Below are 21686 nucleotides of genomic sequence, written 5' to 3' on the forward strand. Positions count from 1 at the left end.
CCCTGTACATCACCTCTCCCCAGACAAAAAACAAGCACCACTTCACCAAACAATCACATTGGAAGGTTAGAGGATTGCTTTGCTTATCAACAAGCCCTTTGAAAGGCATGCAGACTGGAAGCATATGAAGACACACAGGCAAGAGGACAGACAAACATGGGCTGCCTTTTCTTTTTACTAATCAAATGGGAGACTTATTTTTAAACCAGGTGGATATTACAACCCAGAGTTTATAAATAAATAACCCCCTAAAAAGCCAATCAATAGTCTGCAGATGGACTTAACAACTGTTTCAACAACAACAAAAAAGCTGTTTGAAACAGTGCTTTATACTCTACTTGCACTAGTCATTGCTGCAGGTTATTGATCTTTTACAGACAAACAGCCTCCATTAACACATACTTGTGTTAGCCTGGCAATTTCTCCTGGAAAGTTTGACCCTCATTTTTCTTATCTGCATGAGGCACTGAGTAACAAGCAGTGTCTTCTATGATCTAGTTTGACATACATACACCACTCCCATTAGCTAGATTGCTGAGGCCTATTTTTTATGCATTCTCTGTGCAGAAAGTGTCATTGTTTGACCAGACAGACAAGAACACGAATAAATTAAAGAATCTCTAAAACTCTTCATGGGACAACAGTTTAAATACATGCCACGCCTCAAATAAATTGGATCTTTACTATGTTTTCATCTCTCACCCTAAGAACAGCAATAGGATGGAGTTCACCCCAGATGCAAGACACTCCATTGACGCTGTGGGTTAACTTCTAATTCTGACATTTTGTCTGCTCAAAGTTACACATTTGAACATTCAAAGCAACATGTCTGGCATACCAGGGTTGTTAACTATTCCTAAATATCAATTGCAGCATATTAATGCTGATTTCCTACATCTTAGAATAATAAACAAATTCTGAAAATAAGTTGAAAGCCCAGATTTACTGAATGTGATGCTGGACTGATTAAAACATCTCTAAAGACTGAAGAATGAGGAACCACTCCAAAAAATTAAGAACAGTTCTTAAATGACAAGGAGAATGGAACCAGTATATCTCAAGTAGTGACACTGCTTCTCTTTCTACCTTTCTCTGTAGGTGTTAGTACTGGCTAGTATGCAGGGTAGACCTTAAAATTCACTTTTATACAACAGACCTTCTCAAATTTGACGGGAGAGGTTGTCTGGAGTTTTTTTTGTTTGGTGGTGTTTTTTTTAACACTGGTACAAGAAATGATGCAACTCAAAATGAAGCATATTAACCCTGAATTTATGCCCCCATAGCTTCCATTAATTTCTTATTCCAAGGAATCTCGATTCCTACGGTGTAAACATCTAAAACAGACCAACACTAAATCCTTGTCTTATTAAACAGTACTAATGAATGTCTAATACTAAGATATGTCTAGAGATGTACAACATGCATCTCTACCACCTGTGCTTCTCCTTCACCTTTCAGAAAAAGCAGTTTGAAGACAGTTGCATCTGAATTGGGAAGCTTAATGGCCCAGTCCTGGGATAAAGACTAAAAAGCAAAACCATACTGGCACACCAAGTTTTCTTGAGTATTGATGAGGCTGAGTGACAGATGACTTTGCAAAGTTTAAACTAGAAAATATTAAAAAAAAAAACAACAACACAAACACCAAAAAAAAAAAAACCCACCCAAACCATATTACAGTTAGCAATAGTTAATAAGGGTTGATCTAAAGAGATCATAAAAGATAAGTGAAGAAAAGTCCAGGCATGCCATTTATCTGTCTCAGAAGCACTGAAATACTCTGCATCAAAGACATGGAAACACAGATTTTCCAGTGTGGATGCTTCAGCTGATTAACAGAAATGGAAAGACAAAACATATTCAAGTCAGTCCTCATTTTACTACCATTTCCATTGTGTAAATCTAGACCTGTTCTACTGACTTTAACATTCCATATTTACATCAGTGGAAGACCACAATTTGTGCATAAAATAGAAGTAGCCATTTACTAAATTAATAGAGTTAGACTCCTTTGGCAAAAAAAAAAGTTCTACCAAAGAGCCTGATGCATTTCTAAATAATAGCAAAGCTTCAGGTTACATAGAAGTTATCTGCCCCTGCCATTACTTGCACTATAATCCAGTCTAAAGAACATTTAATTCAATTAACATACAAATGCCTGTACATCCATTAGACTTGGGTATCATAGCAACCGTATCTAATGGATAGGAGCAGGGAGTAAGCCTTCCCCCTCTCTACAACCCTTCATGACTTCAACAGGCAACCAGGAGCAGAGCTGTGTCTTCAGTGTCCTGATACATGGCAAAGAGAAAACCAAGAAAACAAAAGAACAGCCAAAAAAACAAACCACAAAAAGATGTTATACGCACGTTTTGAAGATCATGGCTGGAGTCTCGTTGTGTTCCAGAAGGAGTCCACATGACTTACCTTTCCAGACCATTCTGAAACCTGCATCCTCCTGTGAGCGCTTCTAAATCACCAGCCAGGCCTGACACCAGGAGGCTGGTTACGACATCGCCCACATCACCCCCACTCATATCAAACCCCTGTCTCTGCTCTGCACGGTTTCCAGCTGCCAGTTCTAAAAAGCAGCAAGGAATCCCCAATTACAGACACAGGAACGTGGCTTCCTGACATTTCAGAGCCTGCTCTAAGTCATTAGCAACAGCCTAACAAGGGCACTGTAACATTCTGGAGCTGTGAAGCCCAGCCCATTAGAAACAAAACCGACAACATCAATAGTCTCTTCAGAGATTTCCTGGATATGTACTTAAATGCAGCCCAACAGGATTCAAAGTAGCATTTCTTTTACACAACAGGTTTATAATGTGCTATGCTTGCCAAGTCTAAACTGAATGACTGAATAAGTAGTGCAAGAATGGGAAACTGTGTCCAATTGACAACAGCGAACCAAAACAGAAATGTAGAAAATGGGAGCCAAATCTCATGGATCCAATATGCAACGTTCCTTCTGGACCCAAAGGAGTCATTCCAAAACAACCCAAAACCAGATGTGGCATTACAGACTATAAACCTCTGTCTGTAATACCCTTCTTATACAGCCCCTGTCAAAGTACGAATGCTGATAGGCCTTTCCGATAGATGTTTGGGAGAATTATGCTGGGAGAAAGGGGAAATCAACACAGATAATGCCACATTTTATGAACGACTGGAAAAGCAGAGTTTTTTGGCCTTCAGCAGAAGCAGACTGTCACCACATGTTAAACAGCTTCTCATATGTGCCATCAATTCAGTGCTGTGGCACCAATATTGGATGAACCTTGCTGGTACCGCTAAAGTCTACTGCAACTACTCTTAATGAAAAGCAGCAGCTTGTGAGATGCAGGTGATCAGAGCAGACTATTAGACTCTTCTCTGGTCTTAAAATTTACACACACAACAAACCAAATTATTGAAGCCTACTGTTATGCTTACTACAGCACTCAATGTGCTCCTTTGTTCCCTGCCTTAGAGAAACAAGGGAGAAGGGGACTGTCACCTTAAATAACAGAAGTGGGAGAGAGTAGAGCTGATCTGCTCCTCCAGGCAGGAGCAAAGGTCATATCAGGATGAGCAGAGGGAATGTCTGAAAGCTGATTATCTGCTGCCTTAAGGAAGACTTCAGGGTTTTGCTCAATCATTTTATCAGAGATCTTAACAGTAATTGGCCAAGAAGAACATCCAATGTTTTGAGATGAAGCTAATCAATATGCCAAGAAGCACAACACCGTTGCTGTATGCCTAATCAATCACCTGGTTTTAACTGAACGTTCTAGAAAAAGGTACCTGATTTTTCATCTTAGCATACAGCTAATAACTCAGCAGAAGACAATCTAGAACACCGCTCAGCAGTTTACATGGATTCCATGTCTTTGTCACCAAGGTTTGAATGAAAAACTCAATACATAATAAAATGCACAAAACCTACCCATTTTGTATCTGCATAAATATTACACACAATACATACAAGTCAACTCCATTAACAACCAGACCCATGATGGTAATAAATAAGTCAGCTTTTAAAAAGAAGGGAAAAAAATAATCAGCATATACCAAATCGTATATTTTCCTTTTAACAAGTTAAAAACAAACAAACAAACCAACCTGCTATATGTTTCAAAGAAACTTTCCAGAAAACAAAGTTTGACTTTGACACTTGGAAAGTTGTATTTCAATTGAAAGTAAAACTAATCATGTGTTTTCTATGCTCCCATCCACCAGAACTCAAAGTTCACCAATCCAGTGGAAAAGTCTACTTACGATCATTACACTGGCTCCCAGAATATGAAGTCATGGAGCAATCACAAGTGAAGCCTTCCCACTGTTGATTGCAGATGCCCTGATTCGCACAGGAATCTTCCTGGCAGGTAGTGCTTGGTCCTGGAGAAGGGATGACAAGGAAAAGGTGAAACAAAGCTTAGAGAATCATTTTAGTCAGGCCTATAAAAGCTCCAATACATTGTAACCATTATATCAGGATCCTCATGCAGAAGAGAAAAAACACTAACCAAACACATTTCCATTCTTGGACATGCAAGAAACTCGGGTAAGAAGAGCACAAAGACAACTGTACATGGCAGAACAACAAACTGTAACACTGAGCAAGGAGTAACAGTGAACAGCAACATATTCCCTCTTAGGCAGACCCAATTTTCATGTTCAGAGCTTGCTCAAAAAATTTAAAATATGGTGTGATCCAAGGACAACAAACACTGCCAGGTTGTCGTACTTCCCTGGAAGTTTGATCCCCTTGTAGAAATGGGCCCATGAACAATACTTCACCCTACCCAAAGAACCCTGATACGTGGATTCAAACTGCAGTTTTGAAACCTCATGTGGCTACAACTTTGCTTTACAGGTTAAGAAAAAACCCAAAACAACCCAAACAAATAAATCCCACAAAACTCTGACCAGTCCCATTACATAGGTTCCTCAGGAAACATGTCAATAAAGTCCTCAGAAGAACATGACATTAGTTCACAACACCTCTCTGTTCTCGAGTGGTTTCCACAGCCTTTGAGGGAAACAGAGAAGGAAGTAGCTACTACTAACATGACAGGCTTTCATAGTTCCGTGATTTGAAGCTAACAGTTGCTATCCTACTCAGATAAACCTTGCAAAGACACAACCTAAACAACATGCCAAAAAACGATTTTCATAGAATAGAACCATAGAATCATTTAGGTTGGGGAAAAGACCTTTGAGATCATCAAGTCGAACCATTAACCCAGCACTGCCAAGTCCATCACTCAACCATGTCCCTCAGTGCCACATCTACATGTTTTTTAAACACTTTCAAGGACAGTGACTCCATCACCTCCCTGGGCAGCCTGTTCCAATGTTTGACCACCCTTTCAGTCAAGAATTTTTTCCTAATATCCAATCCAAGCGTCCCCTGGTGCAAATTGAGCCCGTTTCTTCTTGTCCTGTTGCTCGTTACTTGGGAGAAGAGACTGACCCCCACCTCACTGCAACCTCCTTTCAGGCAGCTGTAAGAGAGTGAGAAGGTCCTTCCTGAGTCTTCTCCTCTCCAGACTAAAAAAAACCAGTGCCCTCAGCCGTTTCTCCTAAGACTTATGTCCCAGCCCCTTTCCCAGATTGGCTGCCCATCTCTGGACACACTCTAGCCCCTCGGTGTCCCTCTTGTTGTGAAGGGCCCAAAACTGAACCCAAGGTTTGAGATGCGGCCTCACCCGTGCTGAGCACAGGGGGACAATCACTTCCCTTGCCCTGCTGGCCACACTGTTTCTGATACAAGCCAGGATGCTATTAGCCTTCTTGGCCACAAGTGACCAAAGTGGCTTTGAGTGACATCTAGCATGTCATCCACAAGGAGGTTGCTGGATTCTGAAACACCTGAGGGCAGATATGAAGCTGCAAGCCATAGCTTATATTAACATAAGTTTAGAAGTTACTTCCCGGGAAAGTATTTTATTTCAGCATTCCAGACAGAAGTATGCTGTTCCTATTGTGCAGTGCTGCAGATAAAATGTACACCTTAGTTGACATATCTATTATTCTATATCCTGTACTTGCTGGAAAAGAAGAAACAACAAAAGAAACAGAGTAGATAAAAAAGGATCAAAAGACTAGGCTGCCTGAGATCAGTTTGTTAATCACCTCTAGTCCAGGACAACGCCATAAGGATAAAGCAAGAACTGTTCTACCCATCCAAGTATCTTCTGTCACGGTCTTTGTTAGTGACAACAACTCCATGAGGCTCATCCTACTCTTCATCCTTACTGCTTCCTAACATCAGCACCACTATCTCTACTTTATAGATGAAATAGGATATACCAAAGCAGAGATAACATTCTCAAAGGCTTTAACCCAAAATGAAACCTCTCAACCCCCATTGGACACCACCCATAGTGGTTTCACTGAATCCCATAGTTATACAGCACCTTTGATACTCGGATTGTGTATCTGGGCGCTTGCACATTTACAGGCCTTTGCAGAACCCACATCTAACTGGAAGCTCCATGACATGACACGATCCTCTCAATTCAAAGACCAAGCCAGGAATGGCCCCCTATAGCTTCGGGACAGAGTTTCTGCTCTTCCCACTAGATCATCTTTCCCCACTGCAAGAACAGAATGGGTGAATTTCAGTAGCTTTTTAGCTATCTGTGTTCCTTTACATCTCTCCTGCAATGAGAAGGAACATATGACTATCAGTAGGCAGACAGTTTAACTGAACAATAACAAAAACCTCAGTTCCTTCCACGATCTCTTATACTGTTAAAAAATCCACAAAACCAAAACCTCTAGGTAGAAGCATAAGTGTACATAACAAAAGAAGACAACAAAACCCCTGAAAGAAAATTCACCTATTGAAAAGAGGCGGCAGCAGCAGCCACAGCAAGAGAACTGTGCGTCACCATACTCAAAGAAAGTTGAGCAGCGTTTTTCAACACTTTTCTCCTGCCCTCCGCCTCTTCTTCCCACCCACCTGACTCATTTACAGCTGTGTGAATCCCAGTGGTCTCACCAGCACAGCATGAAATTAACAGATCACTTCTAGAATTACAACAGTGCTGACAGACTTTACAGCGTGGGCTGGTAGGCACGTGGATGTACATGCTTCCCTCTTGCCTTGACACTTACAAGAGAGATGAATGTAACTATATAGATACATATGCACCAGGCTGGGGTCTGACACTCGCTTCACACTTACTCTGGCCCAGCAAAAGAAGGGATGACGTTTAACAATCTGAAACAGGATATTAATTGTCCTTTTGCCTAAACTGTCTAAGGTATCTGAGAATAAGGACCTGATACCTCTGCTATACCCTCCTATTCCATTATCTAACCTCTAACCCTAAATATGAATGCCAATACTCACAGAGATATAAACAAGAAAGTTATATATATTTAAAAAATAAAAATGGAAAGCAATCGTGACTCTGCAAACTTGCTACAGCATTGTGAGCACCATTACATAGAAGCCAAGAAGAATATCTTCAATTACCTCTTCCTACCCTCTTCTGAGAAGACTTGAATCAGCAACTGGGCTTGACAACAGGCATCATCTGATGGGGATATCCTTTGCCTAGGTGCCACGAGAGAGGACCAGTACTCGCTACTCAAGGAATAAGACTGTATGGGACCTAGTACCCGTGGCTCGAGGTGCTTGTAATGAGAGAGTCCATAGAGACAAAGGAATTCAATTCTGGACCAGTATCATGGTTTCTGACTTGTATTTTACAGAAACCAATTGTGAAGATGGAAACAGTACTTTCAAAGCAGCCAGAGAAAAAGAATAAGAAAAAAAACCCAACAATTACAATGAATTTTGAAAGCCTGACAATACCACAAGGAAGCTCAAAGTCTGATCTGCCATCTGTGGATCCAGTTGTGATGGCACAGCATAGATTTTGGGTATTAGGCTTTGCCTCACTCCTTAGTACTGTGGGCCATTTGCATGGTAAAAGGATCTTTGACTCAGAGTTCATCTACTCCTGCTGCTTACAGTCCTTTCCTGATGTCATAATCCTCCATCTGTGGCAACAGAATTTTGTTTAGAGCAACTAACAGGGATGTCACAGGGGATTAGGATTTTGGATTAGGGAGCAAAGCAACAGAAGCACAGGAAGGCTTATGAAACATGAAGATTGTGTTATCACGCACATGCCCTTTAGCGCTAACAAACAAGGAAAGAGAAGACGACAAACAATTTATATATACAGCAGTAGAATTGGTTCTAAATTACCAGTGTCATCAGGCCTCAGGTCTATTTTTAAGCTCATTCCTTTGGCAATGCTTACAGCAGTCAAAGTATTTAAAAGCTAAGCTTCAGAACTAGTCTTCACATAACAATCTGAGATATGTCTGATAAACCACACTATACTTTTAATTATTAACATATGCATGCTGACTCCAATTTTCTCCTTAGATTTCCAACCCCTTGACAACACTTGTTATTTCCATTGAGTGCATTTTTGTTTCTGTTTGGCCTTGTTTCTTTTGTCTGTTTGTAGCTGGGCTTGGCACATTGTCTTCTTCATGCCACATGCACAGCAGAAAGGGGAGTGAGTGGGCAGTAGACAGAATAAAGGTGGAGAAGTCCCATGTACAAAAAAGCATCCCTGCTAGCAGAAGTGTGACTTGCTTTGTCTCCTCCTGTCCATACTAAACCTACCAGCAGAGGCAGCTCCTTAGGAATAAGAGATAGCAAAACAGAATTTTTCAATGATGTCCATTTGATCTTTATTTCTGCATTCTAATTTTTACTGGAACAGCTCGGTATCTGCAGACTTTCAGTATGTGTGGTCTTGATGGGTCTCCCTCCCTTGGAAGGAGTCCAGTATTACACTTTTCTTCCAAGTTACCTAGCTAGATGTATGGTTTGTGTATTAGTTTTACCACTAATTGTTTGAGGAAAACCACCTTAGAAGAGTACGGTAGCCAGATCTCTTATCCATATTCTGCTTGGAAAAATTACTTTGTCTCCCTCTTTCCTGCAATTTCAGCTATATGGTAGGCTTCTCTTTGCCCTGAAAATAAAATATTTGAATTCTACTGCTGTGCATTGCTCAAACTGCCATGTTTCATCCCACAGGTGGGCGCATTTCACTGGCAAAAGCAACCATTCCTGCTGTGTCATTTTAAAGCTCTTTGCAGAGAAAGGAACTTTAGAAATAAAAGACGGTATTGTGTTTATCATTCTTCCGAGTTACATGAGGAATCAGTTTCTTTATACAACAGCTGCAGGATTGTAACACAACTGCCTCATGCTTTGATCGTAACCAGCAAACAGCATTAAACCTTCCTGGTCTTGCATATAACACCTTCCTTCACACATTGAAAATTCACTCCTATTTAAAGGAATCTACCATTTGCATTAACTTTATTTTCTCATTAAGATGAAGATCTGCAACAGGCAAGGTTCAACAGCACCACGGGTCCATTTTCATTCTCCATCTCTCTAAATGTTCCCTTTGTTGTTGTTTTTTTCCTTGTAACTTCAGTGAGGATAGGAAGAGATAGGGAAGTAACACACAAGATACCTTTACTGTGTTTGCAGAATAAGGTGCTGCTTTTGTCCCATAGTTCCTAAATTGCAAATGTCATCAAGCATTGAAATGTCTCCACGACTACCAGTCAGACATTATGATGGGCAATTTATACCTATGATAAGTCTACAATCTAATTCTGTCAGCACTCCTGTTTCATAACTAGCTATGGTCTGCTTTTTTAATTCAATGTGCAGGCCCTAGTACAGCTCAGAGAGGCATCAGGTCTTGGAAACCATATGTACCAGGCAGAATATAAGCCTGTTGCAGGACTCTCTGTTAGTGCAGGTTAAGGAGGAAATGAAGTTAATTCTCTTTTCTAAGTAACAAGTGAGTAAAATTGAGACTGGATCTTATGGAACCATCACTTCACTGGATGGATCACACCTCATATACCGTAACTGTCAAATACCAACAGCAGCATGTTGACACCTACCTTGCACAAACGTAAGAGAGTCAAGGTTCAATGCACAGTTCAGAAAGTTAGATCCTGTATTTTGAGTCACAGCTGGTAGAAAGCAGGAATATCACAGAGTAACTAATTTAGCAAACTAGAACCAAAAAAAAAACCAAAAGGGATTTTCAAGGACTGCAAGGCCAGCTCTTCAAGCTCACTCAGTTCCAGACTTCATTAAGACGTCATCATCTCTTTCATCACCTAAATAAGATTAGACATCTGGCAGGCTCCATATTTAAAGTTACCCATTGCCAGAAATAACTCAAAAGGCAGTGTTCTGAAGTCCTCTGAAGATACAACTGTTTATTCCACTGCCTTAACAGAACCTGAACTCTTCATTCACCTGGCGTCAGTTAAGATGATGAGTCCTTCTGTTCCAAATACACAGCTGGTCTAAAAATTTCAGGTACTGGGACTAGTTAAAATAACGAATAGGCAAGTCTCCCACAGAAAGGACATTTACGTCAAGGTGACAGGAGAAGGGAAGCAGCAGCAATGGCAATCCACAGAAGTTGGAGCTACGAGGCGGTGGGGTTTTTTCCCCTCCGTGAAACCTGGCACACACCTAACCTCCCCCTCTTATCACCCTGCCGCTCTCCATCTTTAAGCAACCTAAAAAGTCTCGAGCAAAGTGCTCATACACATGCTGGTGAGGGAAGGAGAAAAATAAAAAACAAACAAAAACCCCAAAACAACCCCAAACCAAAAAAAACCCAGCCATACAACAAAAAAATCAACTGCATAAAAGGGAGTATGCCTGAACCAGAGATGCGACAAGAGACAGGAAGATGCAAGTGAAGTAGAAGTAAACAGTAGTCAGACATTCAGACACAGAAACTAAAAGCAGAGAGGAAAAAATTAAAGGGCTGTAGATGAACAAGAAAAATACAGTGAGTTAGAAAAACACCCTTCCCCACTGCAAATCACAGCGGTACAAAAGTGCCAGGCCTCATGGCCTATTCTAAAATAGCCAAACCTATTTAGCAGAGGTTGGTTTCCTGAAAAGCCAATAATACACATTACACACACAAGACAAACATTTCCCCTTAGGCTTCAATGTGATCAGGTGTCTCTCCATCTGAAGGAGAAATATTCCTATCGGGTTAAGACCTCTGTAACAATATGAGCTTGAGCTGGAATAATCTTCACAGCTGTGACAAGCCTTTAGGTTTTGAAGACTCTGGAAAAATGAAAACAACAAACAAATCTATTTGTTCTGGGACCTCTTCATACTGCATCTACTTCAATGGACATCAAAAAATCGAGCAGGAACTCTCAGGCATGTATTCTGAATTCTGATGGGCACACAAGTGACTACAGAGAACAGCAACAGCTGCAGCCAGAGACACGATACTTGCTGATGTCTAATGCAAATCTCAAATTCCTTGCCACAGTCTGACTGAATGGCACAGAACACCTTAATCCTAAAGCTATTTACATCCCAGTGTACTTCCAGCATGCTTTTTTTAATTCACGTTAGTCTCAGCCCATGTATCCTTCCTATTCTTTCAAATCTCATCCTCTACCACTTTCATTTACATAAACTTCAGAAATCGCCTAGAGGCAGCACCCAATACTTTTTAAATCCATAACCTCTGTAAGACATCTACTTCAACTTTTTACAGCTGGAAATAGGCCAGAGATGCCAACAAAATATGGTTGCAGTCAGATGCTCCACATGTATGGAGCACAATACATCACACTAACTTCTGCTTATCTCTAGGCTGTCAAATCTTTCAGCTTCAATGCTTCATGTGTATCCAATGGCTAAAATTATCTGAGGCTGTCAGTATCTTTATCCATTGGATAAGAGGGTGCTTCCTAATACATTTCTGTTCATTAACAACTGCTACAGAGATAAAGTGTTTACCCATTAAAATTTCCTTGGTCCCTCCAAATATATTTTTTTCATTTTCCACTGAGCTGTAAAATACCAAACCCTACATAAAAATGCGGATGCTACTCTGACGTGAAGGTAATTCCTGCCTGCCTACACCTGGACTATGGAACAGGAATATTTTATTTTGAAAACTGCATCTATTAATTTAGATCAAGTCAGCAATGTAACCAGGTCTTCACAGTAAACAGTGAATAGAAAAGGAGTTTATGAAGGACATTATTAAAGTCACAAAAACTTAATTCCAGTGACATGTAAAATGTTGGAAAGTCTGAGCATTTTCTTAAACTTCCACATCATTCAGGAACAAATTTGTACTTTATATTGCAGTCTCTCTAGATGAGTTGGGAAGTACACTGTCACTATCATGTTTAAAGGGATAGACTTTTAACATCATGCAAAAAATCCCTCTAGTATCAAAAGCTTGCTAATTTCTAATAAGCAGGTTTCCTCACTTATATCCAGGGGAAATAGGGTGTTTGTATGTAATTGCACCATTAATCCTTCCTTCATTATATGTCTCCTAAGAGTTAGCCTTCATCAAACTGGTTTCCTATCAGGATTCTTCACCCTATCATCTCTCTGCAGTTCAAGTGGCATGCTCTCGATTACTGTCTGGCCTCTCTGACCTGTCTTCTTTGGCTTCTCCCAGTTTCCCCCCTCCTTTTCTACTGAAGCTATTCTCAGCCCCTTTAATGGCTTTCACTTGAGTATCTGTAGTATTTCAACACCATCCACATAGTCCTCAACCTTTTTGCAGCCTCAAACACCATTGATTATTCCCTTTTTACTTAGCAGGCAACAGACATAAAAGACACCAGTAAGAATTTCACGTGCAGATTAACATAATAAAAGAGCCCTACCTGTTCTTTAGAAAATCAGACTATTCAGTAAAAGGTTCTAAAAATTACCTATAAGAGGTGCCAATCAGCAAGTACAAAAGAATGACCACTTATATGTTTGATCAACTATGGCTTGTAAACTGCTATAAAACTAATAATGGAATTTATAGTTAATAGATTTTTATTATTTTTTTTATCTGAAATTCCAGGAAGTTACATCTGTGGTGGTTTGGCTTTTTTTTTCAAAATCTAAGTTAAAAAAATAGCTTTTATCTCCTGGTCTCACTCCTTAAGTTCAGTAGTGAAGAATCCAAGTCAGCTTTTTGTTTTGTAAAGGTTTGAGGGCCTTCTGTGTTTCCATACATAGCAGCTACTTGGCTGAACAATAATTATCCATTTCAGGAAATCAACCTGTGCTCTTATGGATATTCAGAGATTGATACAGTCAAACCCCCCAGATCAACAAAAACACCTCTGTCGTTTGCCATGCCCTTCTTCAACCCAGGTATCACCTCCAAAGGGGCTGGGGTTTGTCATTCTGTTTCTGTCTCAGAGGTGTGACTGCATCAAGTAAAAGGCACCAAATGTAACGTATAAAAGCATCTTTTCATTCAAACCAGTAATGGGGAAGAAGAACCTTCTCTACCTTGCAGGTCAGCTTTGGTCAACTCAACTTTGTTAGCAAAAAATAAAAAACAAAACAAAAAAAGATTAAAAATAAAAAAGCAAAACCAATAAACAACAGGTTAGTATAAAAGCAGATAAACCAGGGTCACATCACTATAAATAAATAAAAGCAATTGGTATAACCATGACAGGCAACATGCATAATCAACACACACAGGAATGACAACATAAGCAACCAGGACACAGATGGACGTGGCTACCTTAACCTGGCCAAGCAACAGATAACACAACCACGTACACAGGAGAGGAAATGCATGTCATTCATTCACACACATGAGGTCACAGAATTTACAGATAATAGAAAGACCAGAAAAGAAACATCACATTCTTAACACTCATCTCTCGGTATTTACCAATAATTTTGTCTTGTTTGAGAAACACTTAGAATCCATTTAAATAAAAAAATCTATTTGACTTTCAGTGCATTAGCCAGGAATGGTTTTCTTTTGTTTCTACATCCAAGCTGTGGATCTGAACTTAAAATCTTCTGTGTCTCATAAAAGCACAGATTGCCCCGGCTTTTTGTCCAAAGCGGGTTTACTGCCAAAAAGCCATAAGGGGCCGATAATTCTGGAAGATAAGAACCTCTGTTTATCCCAAGAACAGAACTTGACACTGGATGTAAAGTGACAGTAAAACTTTGCCCCCTCACAAGCTGCTGCCTGCTCATGGATTTCAACACATCCTTAAGAAAACTTGCATCAACAGGCAAAGAGACAATTCTGTCTTTAGACAAACATAATCTTTGTCAATCTCATCAGGCCAATCAACAAATGACAATAGTACAAGCTCACTCTTTCATCTAGGTGGAAATGATCTCCTTATCGATAGTCAAATCATAGACCACATGGCAAAAGAGAATCATAAGTCTACCAAGTCTGACTGACTGAAGACCCAAGAACACTTTCTGAAAATTGGAGAGCATAAAAAAAAGCAAACCAAAACAATCCCAGTGATGGTTTTCCATTTAGACAGAGGATTTTTTTTTTTTTTTTTTTTTTAATGGAGTCCTTCCAAGGAAGCCACATAGATTTTTGCAGCATTATACCTTGATTCTAAGTTTTCTCTTTCAGCATGAATAAAAGCAGAGGACAAAGATGGAAGTACAGGCAGCAGCTCCTGAATCCTTTGCCACTGAAGGTTACATGTTTCTAATATATAGCACAATGGGAACACCAAAACACCCAATCACTGACCTCACTGTTCAAAAGATGGGTATTTAAGAAATGCATACTCACCTTTATAACCTTCTGTTCTTAAAAACTTCTAATATCACGGCTGATATTGAAAAGACAATGGCAGCTCTCCCTTTCTCCCATCCTCTCCTTTCACATTTACAACCCAAAAAATTAGCACCAACACATACAGATGCTGTTTCCTGTGGTTCCTATGCAGTTTAACATTTTGAATCTTTGCTGTTGTTTTATAGCTCATGAATGACTCAAGATGGCAATTATATTCCCTTTTGAGCTAATCAGATTTTAATTCCCACTTCTGGAACTGCTCTAGCACATAGAGCCATAAAATTCCAAGAGTTCTTCAAGCAAAACACAAAAGAAAGGAGGGGAGGGGTGGAAACAGAAGGAGGATGCATTCCTCTATGCATCTTCTTTGACACATATTCTAATAAAGTAATTTCTGTGTAACAAACAAGCACTTTTCCTAACTACCCTGCTCCTCATCATCTTTGTAGCTGAGCTGGAACAAAGTTTATATTTGTTCCATAATTCCAGTAGCACTGTGACAACAGAATACAAAAGCATAAAGAACAAGAGAGCTGTCAAACCATCATGGAGTAAACTAACGCTCCTCTCCTCAATGGACAGCCTTTGATTCCACAGAGAAAGTGCAGTATCACCAGATTTGAAGTTTCACTACTGAGCAGATGAAGGGTGAAATCCTTTCTGACATTATCCTGCTGTGAGATTTTAAGCATGAGATAAGGTTTTCTTTTTTCCACATACTGCTTAGTATGTAAAATGCACTTCTGATTATCCAACGTTTACGTGTCATTCATGCTTTTCATGCACCAGTGAATTCCAAAGGTTAACTATACTATTTCATGGCAAGTAGCACAAGATTATGATTCTACTGCAGGATCTGAAAGAAGATTAAATTAGGACAAAAAAAAAAAAAAAAAAAAAAAAAAAGCTCTAAAGCATACTGTCAGCCAGTTTAATAATCATCACTCTTTTGAGAGAAGCTGTTGTCAGTGGAACAGGTGAGGAAAGGTGAAGAGGACAGGAAGAAACCACATCTCTAAAGCACATGGAAAACTGCCTTGTGGATGAAATACAATGTTCTTTAACCATTGCTGTTTAGGATTGTTCAGCTGGTGGCAGGATGGGGTGAACATGAGTATTTAGAATGTGCAGCTGAATTTCAGATAGCTCTAGTGCTCACAGTAAGCAACATAAGCATGTCCAAACAAAGGAAAGGAAAACACAGGAGAACATAAGGCAAATTAATAAAGAGATGAAAAAAAAACACTCCAAATGCAGGAAATACTACTCATTAATATTTACAACAATATCTTTAAACTCCACATAAGGTTGGACATCTGCTTAAATTCTTCCAGGACCAGTGAGGAGAAAGCAGTGAGTCACTCAGTCTTCACTTTTGTGGACAGAATAAACTGATTCATTCAACTAGTAGTAAGACCAGGAACAAAGTGCCCAGCAAAAAGAATTCATTTCAGATGTCTAGAATCAAGGAGGAGGTGATCCAAAGTTTAAACCAGTTTATTTTCAAGAAGGGAAAGGTCACCTGGAACAACTTCTTCCACCGTCCAACTCTCGCCTACACGCCACAGCGCAGACATATTTTCTCTCAAGCTGTGTATGTCTGACATAGAAATGGAAATATTACTCGAAGTTAGGAGCTGTATAAAAATTTCCAACTAAAGCCCATAGGCTGTTAAATGGAAACTGGAGAGAATCAGGTCGTGACAGAAGGCTTTTTCTCAGTTTCTAATGCTTTGCTCATCTCTAGGGGCCTCCACCCACTACTTCAAAGTGCTCTGCAAGACATGGTTGAATTTCATACTCTCATCACAAATAGATGAATTCCATACATCTGTTTTATGGGTGGGGAGAGCTAGGCCCAAAGTAGGTAGCAGGCTTGCCTGGAAGCTTCCAGCAGAAGTGGCCCCCCAACGTGAAGTCCTTTCTGAGAACTGACTTTGCCTCCTCAGAGTGGTCGGTAACCTGACCCAAAACTGGCACAAGGACCATTTAAGTCTTAACCACTTCCCTATATTTTGTACCTTTTCTCTCAGGCCCTCTCACCAACCCCTTTTTTTGATGGTGGTAGGGGAAAGGGCCCTCTTACGTAAAAAGTGGCGATGAAAGCTGCTGATAACACAAGAGATAAAGATACTGCATGGAAAATCGATAAATATATTGCTATAATGCTATTATCTTGAAACTTCATTCTTCTCACATTTGTGTGTAGCACATCAACCCAGAACAGATTTTACACACCAGCCAGTAAGAAGGTTTCTGGCTTTGACAAATACCTTCCAGGGAAACACAAGCTGCCACTACAGATCTGACCAGACCTTCAAGATCAACAAAGAGCTACCTATTGTTCCCAAAAAAATCAGAAATGCAGCAATTGCAAAAAAAGGCAATAAAAATAAACCAGACCACCACACACAAAAAGGAAAGGGAGGTGTGGTGTGGGGCTTTAACTCCATGGGCTCTTTTGACATTTCAGACACCCTTGGGCTCTCTTCTTCCAAATAATCACCCACAAAATTCTTTACCAAAAGTAATAGTCCTACAGGACACATCAAAACAGGTGTCACTGTGGCAGCTATCATCATGCCTGGCACACTAGGGACTGAGCAGCATACTTCAAAAGATGAAAACTTAAGGTTGTACACCAGACAAGAAAGCTGTGTAATGCAAAAGGAAGCTGACAATTCAGCTAACAAATGGGATAAAGAGGTTTGCTTAGTCGTGCTACCTTACACAAATCCCAACATAGATAATTTAAAGAAATTACAGGAATAAAACTGATAAAGTAATCCTTGTCCTAGGTCTTGAGCTGCCTTTTATTTTTTTCAGTACTACTATATACTATTAAACACCAGCCACTTGCAGTCTCAAGGATGCCTGCATTTCAGTTAATGACCCCTATATATGGCCTAAGAATGCTTAGGGATTCTCCAGGTCCTAATGAAAAAGCTCTCACTTAAATATTATTTCTATTGAAAGGATTTCTGCTCCTGCTTAAATAGGAGTGGTGCCTCACCCATCACTGGAACACAGTTAATTGTGTAATAATTGGTAATCAGTAGGTTTGTGCTTTGAGATACAGCAGGGCTGAATTACGCTTAAGCACATGAAGGACAATGTGGCCAAGGAAACTCACTGGCTTGCTGCAACTGAGTAAAAGAAAGAGGCATGAAAACCAGGACAATAAAGAATATTGTGTTCCTGTTAAAACTTGAGCATTTTAATTGGTGGTATGGAATAGGGTACTGAAATACACAAATAAAGATAACAAATGCAAACAAGATGCCACAATGTCACCCATTTGTAGTGGTACTGGTCTGTCTTATGTGGGAGAGTGCTGTCTGCTGACCTACATCTCAAATTCTACTATTCTCCAGGCTTCCTTCCTCCACACATCCTTTGATTCTGTCTGAGATCAAACTGACAGTTTCAGAGAAAACAGCTGCCACCTTGTAATCTCCTCTGCTTCTGAAAGCAAAGCCGCAACAAGAGACAAGCGTTAGCAGAAATCTCTTTCACACCACATGAGAAGGCAACATGCACGTGTGGGCATGGAATGGCGTTTCTTTAAGCATGCATGTTCTCATTGTGTATGTGGTCCCACTGCCCTTCATGATGAAACAAGGACATATCCTGCAAATCAACACACAGCACAACTATTCACCCCAAAAGCCTGCAATTGTTTGTTACAAACATTTAAATACCATGAGACAGCAAGAACTGGTTCGGACTTTAGCCTTTAAAAACGTTGTTAAGACTGCACCCAAGATCACTTCAGATGAAAACAAAAAGGATCAAATACACTCAAGAGTTTTTCTTTCCTTGGATAAAGGGGGGGGAACGTATGACTCTTAAGGAGCAGCTATAAGAGCAGGCACCAGCAGGCAACAGCCAAGATGTGAGATGAAGCCTTGAGGACTGCTGTGGTTCAAAAAACAAATAGAACTGCTTTCTGGTGACCTAATTCTTAGGTTTTTTACTAAATTCTAAAATATGTTGGCAACTCTTCAGCAGTTCCCTTGGTACTGAGCAGGGACTTGTCATGAAGATAGTATGGGCACTGCTTTGCAAGATCAAGTTCTTCCAAAGGCAGAATGAAGGCTCTCATTGACCTTCCCACCTGGTTTTTTAGGTCTGTCTCCAACTTTGAATCTTGTTTGAAGGGCTTCAGAAGAGAAGGGGAGCTCACATTCCTGACATTTCTAAGAGTGAACCAATCTCAGGCAGCAACCGTGCTGGTACCAGGGTGGCACACAGACAAAGCAAGTGCCACAGCAGGTGTTTGGGGAGTGGCACTGACTTTACACAACCCTCAGTATTAGGACACTAAATCAAAGAGCTACACTGAGTACAAGAGAAGGAAATGCCATAGCTCTAATAAAGGTGCATATGGGGCAAAGTTTTCTGAGAAAGCATCATGACTCTGTTCCTGAGCCCCAAAGAACGACAAGTTAGCCTGAGAGGTCCTCTGTAGGAGAAAAGCTAGTAGAGATAACATGCAGGCTATATAGCCAACAGATTAAGCTAATTTCAAATAGAAGAATTACCAGAAATCACCAATATTAAAGAATAGCTTTCAGTGCACCAAGGATAATCAGAAAAGACATTTTCAAAAAACTCCAAATGCATTTTTTTTTCTTCAACCTTGTACACAGCAACACAGAAAAGCTGCACTTCTTTTGGCATTTTGGCTCTGCCACAGATGGACAAAGCCACAGATTGTGCTACGCTATGCTTATTTCCACAAGGAACAACACTGTTCACAGGAACTGTTAAATACGGCAGAGAGACAGGAAAAAGAACAGCTTACAGCTGTGTGGCACTTACCAACACTGTGAAATTGGAGTAGACACTGAGTGAGCTCCTGTGACCGGACACAAAAGTCTCACAAACCAGAGGATTATTGTGGAAGTGTGGAAGGAGGGCTGAGGCACAGGAGCTCCCAGCCAACCAGAACACCGGGAGACAAGGAAGGGATCAGATTTAATTGGACTGCCAATTTGTTTTTTCATGAATACTCAAAGAGAGCACTAAGATGATACTTTCAATCCTAAGAAGGGACAGTTTCAATATGTGGCAAGTCTTCAGCATGATATAACCTGCAGTTTTGGCATAGTAAGGAAACATGGTCAAGGAGTAATTTCACTTTGCAAAGGCCCATCTTGAAGGATCAGTTCAGGACATACACCTTAGCACACCTGCATACCAGACAACTGTACTGATAAAACCATCTTCCTCTAGTGACTGGTAGCCAACACAGCAGACTGGTATTCAGTGGTGCTAGACATAATGGTGATTTTCATTTAACTCAGCAAGCAAAAGCTTGGGTTTTTTTGGTTGTAAGTATTCCAAGTGTTTTGGGAATTGATGCTATATTGATGCTACTGAGTCAGTGCTGTCGATGTAAATATTCTTTTAATTAATGGGAGCTTCAAGGAATCACTACTATTTACATGCTTCAAAAAGACACTCATTACATTTGTTTCTAAACTGGCTGGAAAAGAGAAACTACAGAAGAGCAAGTTTTTCCCAATAGCAGAGACAACGCCCCCAGTGCTCTCACTGCAGGCCCACCTCTTCAGAAAGGAACTCCTTCCTTGGTCCAATCTTTATCCCTCGGTTCCTTCTACTTTCCATTTCCCCTGCCTCTCCTTAGTCTTTAAAATGCTTACTTCTGTGGATCCCAAATAAGGGCACTTTGAAGCAAAAGTGAATTGAAGATTCGAAACCTCTTTCAAAATATTTCAAGAGTACTGTAATGTTAATAAACCACTCTGAGAAAAGTACTAGTAAGTAGTAGTCCATCCCAGTGCCATCTTTCTTTTCCACTACCAGAAGTACCACCTCACAGGGATGGAGTATGCAAGAGAACAGCTGCTAAGCTGCTCTGAGAAGCTAGCTATCCCTTAAGCTGCAGAGTTTGGAAGGTACAAGTGAGGCAAAGGATGTCATGATGAAAGCAAACTAATGAAATGGACAGTAAAGTGGACAAGTAGATGCACAGGGAGCAGCAATGAAGTAAAGAGGGGAGTTCTTGAGGGGGGAACTTCTCTGAAGCCAATTATACCTTCGCATCCACGCTCAATCTGCCCACTGCGGTGCAGAGCATCATTGATCAGATCAGGCAGACGCCCATTCAAGTCCACAGATGCTAGACAGCCCTGAAATCCATCACGTGATGCTACTAGCTTCGGGAGGTTGCTATACATGCCTTGAGCTAGGCCAGCAATGTAGAGATCACCTAGAGGAGAAAGGGGTAAGCATACAAGAAGGAGGAAATTACGTATCTTCTAGAACGACTACCCCCCACACCCAGCATGAAAAAAAGCAAGCTGAACAGATGCTCAGAAGAAGTTAAAAGCAAAGCAAGATATTGTGCAAGTCATCATTTCTTCCTCCTTTACCACAAAACCCCAAAATTCCCAAGCCACAACCAAAAGCAAACAACAAACTAAAACCCACACTCACACAAACAAAAACCACCATCAAAAAAACAAAACAAACCAAACCCAAAAACCTGATTGTAATTGCATCCTAATTAGGAAAAACTGCACTATGACAATCAACTTTTGAAAAAGCAAAATATGCCAAACTATTCTGGTACTGGACGTTGCCAAACAGAGAAAGAGAAAAATGAAATTGAAAGCCAAAATCAGTAAATTCCAGATTTACTGTTCTGTAATGCATGGTTCCTGCAAGCTTTCTCTTGTTTACTGGTTAAGCCCTGCAAGAATAAAGGGGGGGGAACAATCAGTCTTGTAGAACTTACCTTTAAGATCCAGATTTTTGGCACCATTGATAACCTGAGTGACCACCTTAGTGTCCACCTTTAGACTGTGTGTGTTACTGTTATCTCTGGTGATGACGACATTGTGCCATTGGTTGTCATTAAGAGGACGATCACTGTTGCCTTTGATAACATTAGGTCCGTTTCCAAGGTCAAACACATAGTGTATATATCTGTAAACATAGCAAGAACTAGTTAAAGTTTGTAAGAACTCCAGTGCTACTGACCCTTATTCTAGCCAGAGCTGATAAATCAACTTA

The 21686-nt window shown here is 40.3% G+C and overlaps 1 protein-coding gene across 21 annotated transcripts in view; it reads right to left on the reverse strand.

Annotated features, from left to right (window-relative positions):
• Positions 1-21686, reverse strand: part of NRXN3 (neurexin 3) — a 1022200-nt gene that overhangs the window by 544438 nt on the left and 456076 nt on the right. For 12 of the 21 annotated variants that reach the window (XM_056346632.1, XM_056346622.1, XM_056346630.1 and 9 more), the window contains 3 exons: positions 21409-21599; positions 20707-20880; positions 4261-4380 (listed from right to left, as the gene is read on the reverse strand). In XM_056346632.1, the coding sequence (XP_056202607.1) occupies positions 4261-4380; positions 20707-20880; positions 21409-21599 (485 nt within the window). Of the gene's footprint in view, positions 1-4260; positions 4381-13357; positions 13385-20706; positions 20881-21408; positions 21600-21686 lie in introns of all 21 variants that reach the window. The other 9 variants (XM_056346611.1, XM_056346614.1, XM_056346619.1 and 6 more) reach the window with 1 other exon arrangement.

The sequence above is a fragment of the Falco biarmicus genome, chromosome 7, assembly GCF_023638135.1.
Source record: "Falco biarmicus isolate bFalBia1 chromosome 7, bFalBia1.pri, whole genome shotgun sequence".
Taxonomy (NCBI): domain Eukaryota; kingdom Metazoa; phylum Chordata; class Aves; order Falconiformes; family Falconidae; genus Falco; species Falco biarmicus.